Source organism: Suricata suricatta, chromosome 13, assembly GCF_006229205.1.
Source record: "Suricata suricatta isolate VVHF042 chromosome 13, meerkat_22Aug2017_6uvM2_HiC, whole genome shotgun sequence".
Taxonomy (NCBI): Eukaryota; Metazoa; Chordata; class Mammalia; order Carnivora; family Herpestidae; genus Suricata; species Suricata suricatta.
Genome location: NC_043712.1, coordinates 12006631 through 12013473, shown reverse-complemented (window position 1 = coordinate 12013473; position 6843 = coordinate 12006631). Strand labels below are relative to the sequence as shown.

Here is a 6843-nt window from a genome sequence, read left to right as displayed (position 1 = left end):
TAAATATATGTACGTAAAGTGGAATGATGTTAAGTAAAGGAGATTACTCTTATTTAATCGGTTGAAGGCCTTAAGAGTACAACTAAAAACTGAGGTTTCCTGGAGAAGAGACACTCCCTCAAGACAGCCTGAATTTCTTATTTACTTATTTATTTATATTTATAGTTTATTGTCAAGCTGGTTTCCATACAACACCCAGTGCTCTTCCCTACAAGTGTCCTCTTCCATGACCATCACCTCCCTTCTCCTCTGCCCCTCCCCCTTCAGCCCTCAGTTTGTTTTCAGTATTCAAGAGTCTCTCATGATTTGCCTCCCTCCCTCTCCCTAACTCTTTTTCCCCCTTTCCCCTCCCCATGGACCTCTGTTAGGTTTCTTCTGTTCCACTTATGAGTGAAAACATGGTATTTGTCCTTCTCTGCCTGACTTATTTCACTTAGCATGACATCGTCGAGGTCCATCTACTTTGCTACAAATGGCCAGATGTCATTCTTTCTCATTGCCATGTAGTATTCCATTGTATATATAAACCACACTTCTTGACCCATTCATCGGGCATTGGGTGATGGACATTTAGGCTCTTTCCATGATTTGGCTATTGTCAAAAGTGTAACAGCGAACATTGGGGTACATGTGCTCCTATGCATCAGCACTTCTGTATCCCTTGGGTAAATCCCTAGTAGTGCTATTGCTGGGTCATAGGGGAGTTCTACTGATAGTTTTTTGAGGAACCTTCATAGTGTTTTCCAGAGTGGCTGTACCAGTTTATATTCCCACCAACAGTGTAGGAGGGTGCCCGCTTCTCCACATCATTGCCAGCATCTACTCTCTTGATTTGTTCATTTTAGCCACTTTGACCAGCGTGAGGCGGTATTCCAGTGTGATTTTGATTTGTGTTTCCCTCATGATGAGAGACGCTGAGCATTGTTTCATGTAAGACAGCCTGAATTTCCATCCTGCAGATCTGTCTGCCCTGTGGATTTTAGACTTGCCAGCTCCCGTATTTGCATAGGCAAATTCTTAAAATCTCTACCTTTTTCTCTGTTTGTCATATATACATTTCTGTGATGGCATATCTTACCATTAGTCTGACTTACAGAAGAAGACTCATTATTAAAAGTATAAAATGAAAAATAAAGTCTGTGAACTTGTTTCCCATCCACACACCATCTGCTACTAACATAATTTAAAATTAAATGAAGACTTGAGTCGGTGTGTTACAAACATGACCAGTCATTAAAGTGAATGCTTCATTTGGCAAATTCATTAGAATTTAAGTCCCTTAGACCAGCAGGTCTTTAGGAAACTGGCTGGGTTAAGTGCTTTAGCACACAGTATCTCACTGAACCCTCACAATAGCCTTGCAGTCAAGGAACTGTTACCACCTGCCATAGGTTTGAGGAACAGAACTTGAATCCCTTGCTTAGGTGACCCAGTAGCAGATCTTTCACTTATCTCAGGTCAGTCTGTGTCCAATGCCCCACGATCAGTATCACCATTTGTCTGTTTCTTGATCAAGCCTCAGCACCTGCTCAGGGGAGTGGGGGGACCTGCAAGCTCTCAAGTGGCAGTGGAATGCTTGCTCTGATGGAAGCCAGGTCTGAAATTTGGGAGTCTGCAAGGGCCAGGCCTTCTCCTGTTTTGGCCATTCTGTAAAGTATGGAAAGGCTGACCCCATGCCATAGCTATTCAGGCACCACAGTGGCTGTGGTCACTTCTGCACTCCATGACATCAACATCAAGGACACTTTCTCTCGGGACTTATGGCTCAGCCCCTTTAGTCTCTTCACAAGTTACCTCCCAAGGGGAAGGCAAGAAATGGGGCAATTAGCCTATATAGGCTCCTGCTCTCATCAGAAGCTCGGGCTGTTCCCCTTGGGTATTAATCTTGTTGGTGAATGGGGATCTTCTTGCCCATTTTTCTGCTGCTGGAAAACACATGAAACCTTCAAAAGGTCCCTAGGTCATGAGAACCTGTTTCTTGGATACCAGGTGTCCTGAATAAAAAGCGAAGGCCCAGGGAAAAGCCTTGACCAGAAGTGTCTGAGCTCTCTAAGGAGTGCTGCAGGTCAGAAGAAGACGGAGAATCACCACGTGGCACTGGACGTGTATATTTAGGCAAGAATGTGTATGCATGTGTGTATTTTGTGTGTGTGTTGTTTGCATAACCCAGTGTGCTTAGTGGTTAACTAACTCCTGTACCAACTCTGTTCATGTAGGAAGGGTTTCAATAGATATGGGGGGAAAACTCTTCTTGGTAGTGTGTGTGTGTGTGTGTGTGTGTATTCATGTGCTGTTTAGGTTTATGTTTGTGTGTGGTGTATTTGCATTGCCGCACATGTACCTGTCTCTAGACAGTATGTGGATAGTATGTAGATAGTACCTGGATGATTGTGATGTTTATGTATTGTGTTGTGTGTGACAGTGTTTTATTTATTGGTTGTGTGTAAATTCACGTAAAAGTAACACAAACCCCGATTGTGTTTTACCTAGAAGGAGTTTAGGTCATGAAGAGAATGCATATAGATCTGAGGGCTGTGATGGTGTGCATGTGTGTCTATGACTACATGTGTGATTTTATGTATAAGACACTCACACTCTGATTATTTTAGCCTAGAATGGGTATAGAAGGGCGAGAACTAAAACCATGATAAGGCAACATATGTATGTGTGTGTGCATGGGTTTGTGTATATGTCCGGGTGTGTGTGTGTGCATAGATGTGTGTGTGTGTGTGTGTGTGTGTGTGTGTGTGTATTGGATAAACAGAATCATAGCTACATTCTCCTCCTATGTCTTATCTCCTTTAATTTCAGGCAGAGATAGGCAGCTCTAAGAAAAGTCGTCCTCAAGTCAGGTTGTAAGCCATTTGTCTATGGAATTTGAAGACCCCTGAGTGTGCTGAGGACACTTTTCTTCATTGGTCTTTCAAAATGCCATATTTCTACTCTTTAAAAATTTGTTTTCAGTATTTATCTAATTTTTTTTGAGAGAGAGAGAGAGCATGAGTGGTGGAGGTGCAGAGAGGGTGAGTGGTGGAGGGACAGAGAGGGAAACACGGAATCTGCAGGAGGCTCCAGGCTCTGAGCTGTCAGCATAGAATCCAATGCGGGCCTCGAACCCACAAGCCAGGAGATCATGACCTGAGATGTGGATCACGGCCTGAGCCAAAGTCGGCTGCCCAATTGACTGAACCAACCACCGGGCACCCCAACCATATTTCTACTCTTAAGAACATGGTAGCGGTTAGGTGGTTAAGTGCTTAGGCTCTGGTGTCACACACATTTTGATTCAAATATCTCATTTTTGACACATCATTTTGGACCATGGGATCAACCTCTGTGAGGCTAAGAAGCATTAACTGTAAAATGTGATAGGGGTATAACACGCAATATGTGGCATGTGATAAGCATGCATTAAGTGGGCACTAGCATTATGATTATTCCTTAAATGCATGAGATTTTAAACTTGCTAGTCATTTATTGACTGTTCAGAGTATTTTGTGCAAAGGCAGGGGAAATATCCAAACAGCCCCTTACAAACTGCAGCAGACAGCTTTCCTTCCTTCTTTCTGAGCATGCATCCATCTGTTTCTTTCACGGGGAGGGTGGGGGTGGCTTCCATCTGGTATAATTATTATATAATCTATTCTTCCTGGTCCAATCACTGAATGTGAAGATTCTACTTGACATAATACTTTTGGATTTCACCTGCAAAATGCTTGAGTTCCAAAGAGAAATTTTATCCAGGGAATGCCACTGGGCAGCCATGCATCAGCAGAAGGTTTAAGTCACTGTCCCCTTTTCTGGTCCCACGGACTGAGATGAGCTCAGAGGAGTTCTTTAAAGAGGCTCTTCTATCAGATCTCAATGCCTCAGAATGATGGCGTCTCACTGGGTTCCATCCTAGGGCTTCTGTATGTGACCCCTAAGTCTGATTTAATTCCCAGCAAGGGAGTTGCCTGGCCTTCAGTGCAAAGACTAGCAGAAGTCCTATGCTTAAGATGAGAGTCCATCAACTAGTACATGCTATGGAGTATGTGACTTCACACATATTTCCACTGTAGTAACATGAAAGAATTAACTGTTGGAATTTCTGCTTTACAGGCATTCAATAAATGTTTGCTAATTAATGGAATTAAGTGCATGTGAAAGACCTTTGAAAACTGGAAAGTGTGGTGTAAGTAGGTGACCATACATTGTGGTTTGCCTAGAAAAGTCTTGGTGTAGACCTATTGTGCTGGTATAATTATTATATAACTTCTCTTCTCTGTCTTTTTAAAAAAATTATTCTTAGAAAGGGAGAATGTTTGGGGCAGAGGGAGAGAGAGAGAAATCTTATGAAGGCTCCATGCTCAGTGCAGAGCCTGACATAGAACTTGATCCCATGACCCTGGGATCATGACCTGAGCCAAAATCAAGACTTGGATGCTCAACTGACTGAGCCACCAAGGAGCCCCTCTTTTCGCTCTTAAAGTATGCTGGCTTGGATAATGTAATATAGAGTCATCATATGCCTGAATATAGGGAGGTAATCAAGGTGGCTGGGGCAACTTTGAAGCCCTGAAAAAATTCCAAACATGGACCAGGATATTCTGCCAAATGAACGAAGGGCGGGAACAGCAGAGTGGTGAAGAGTAGGATCTCTGAGTGTGGTGACAAAGAGAAAGTCCCCAAGGCCACTCAGGTAGTAAATTATTGGGGTTGGAATGCAATTCAAGATTTTTAGCTACAGAGCCCTAGCTCTGAGCAGTACTCTATAATGTGCTCAATAACTGTGAGCTCCAAGAAGGAAGAGGATTTCATATTTTATTTTCTGTTTTATTCTCAGTGCCAAGAAAACATCTGGAACATGGTCAAATACGTGAAGAGATTTATCCTGGTCTCCTTTGAAGGAAATCTTGTTTGCTGTTAGAAGTCTGATGCACACTGTGACCACAATGGGGCAGATGGAAGATTCAGACAGCAAATGTGCGGTGTGTCTGAATTTTGATACAATCTCCAGGAGAAACAACATGTGGCTGTCCTATACACATAGTGATGATAACCACTGCACCTCAGAGCCTGATATTTCCCACTCCTTCTATCCCCAGGAGATATAAGAACAACATGAAGCCTGAGAACCAGAGCAGCGTGTCCGAGTTCCTCCTCCTGGGGCTGCCCATCCGCCCAGAGCAGCAGGGCGTGTTCTTCGCCCTGTTCCTGGGCATGTACCTGACCACGGTGCTGGGGAACCTGCTCATCATCCTGCTCATCAGGCTGGACTCTCGCCTCCACACCCCCATGTACTTCTTCCTCAGCCACTTGGCCTTCTCTGATATCTCTTTCTCATCTGTCTCTGTCCCAAAGATGCTGATGAACATGCAGACTCAGCACTTATCCATCCCCTATGTGGCATGCATTTTCCAGATGTATTTTTTCATACTTTTTGTCTGTCTTGACAATTTCCTTCTTGCTGTGATGGCATATGACAGGTATGTGGCCATCTGTCAGCCACTCCACTACACCACGGTCATGAGAGAGGAGCTGTGTATTTTACTGGTGTCTGGATCCTGGTTCTTCTCCTGTGCCCATGCCCTATTACATACTCTTCTTCTGTCCCGCCTGTCCTTCTGTGCTGACAATACCATCCCTCATTTCTTTTGTGATCTCACCGCCCTTTTGAAGTTGACCTGCTCAGACACCTCCCTCAATGAGCTAGTTATCTTCACCGAGGGGGGAGTGTTTGCTTTCCTGCCATTATGTGCTATTTTGGGGTCTTATATTCGCATTGGGGCCACCATCCTAATGGTTCCCTCCATCAAGAGGATCTGCAAAGCCTTGTCCACCTGCGGCTCTCACCTCCTTGTGGTGTTTTTGTACTATGGGACTCTTGCAATGATTTACTTCACTCCTTCATCAAACAATTCCAAAGTCAAAGACATAATTGGTTCAGTTATATATACAGTGGTGACACCGATGTTAAACCCCTTTATCTATAGCCTGAGGAACAGGGACATGAAATTGGCTCTGAGGGTACTTTATAGGAGGAAAATTATTTTTTCTAAGTAACAGTTACTCAGTCATGTTCTTAATTTTCCTAGTGATGTTTCCAGAGACATCTTCATGAGAATTTGTAGAGGTGACTGTTGTAGATTGCAAAAGTGGCCAAAGTACTTTGCTGCCCCTTCTTAAAATATGATTTGTTTCCTTACCCACTGAATCTGGGCAGGACTTGTGATTGAATTTGACTAATAGATTCAGTGAAAGTGATGTGAGATTTCCAGCCTACATAGACTCTGTTCCTTCTCCTCCTAGAACCTTGAGACCACCATATGAAATAGTCCAAGCTAGGGTGTGTGAAGATGAGGGCACATGGGGAGAACCAAGATGCTCCAGCTAATAATCAACCAGCTTCCAGGTGACCTGGTATGTGATAGTAGAGGCATGAGTGAGCCCTTGTTGAGATCAATTGAACCAAACCCAGACGAGAGACCCATCCAGCTAGCACAGTCCCAGCTCAAACTGCAAGCCCTTGGCATTTTCATATAAACAAGTGGTTGTTGTTTAAGTCACGAAAATTTTTGGATGGCTTGTTATGCAGTAAAGCTAACTGATACAGTGACTACCCTTGTTTCTGGTGCCCTCCAAATTTTGCTTGATTTCAATGATCTCTCCCCCTTTTTGGATCCCTGCTTGGATTATATCTTCTGACTATTTTTCTAGAACCTACTAAAAAAACATTCAGGTTATGATCTCCATAACCTGTTGCCTGAGCTTTAGGTATTTTTTTCTTGTCCTCATTATTCTCCCATAAGCCTTAGTATATGTCAGCAACTCTCATTTTTGTCAGATGAACATCTTAAGGTA

General features: G+C 43.4%; 1 protein-coding gene across 1 annotated transcript; it reads left to right on the top strand.

Moving 5' to 3' along the window:
* Window positions 1-5034: 5034 nt before the first annotated feature.
* Window positions 5035-6045, top strand: LOC115276011 (olfactory receptor 1J4-like). The gene has a single exon (XM_029919744.1). It carries the CDS (start codon window positions 5035-5037, stop codon window positions 6043-6045), a length of 1011 nt encoding a protein of 336 aa, XP_029775604.1.
* Window positions 6046-6843: the final 798 nt, after the last annotated feature.

Excerpts from the sequence above, each read along its gene's own strand:
- LOC115276011 (XM_029919744.1), top strand. The coding sequence starts at position 5,035 with ATGATAACCACTGCACCTCAGAGCCTGATATTTCCCACTCCTTCTATC.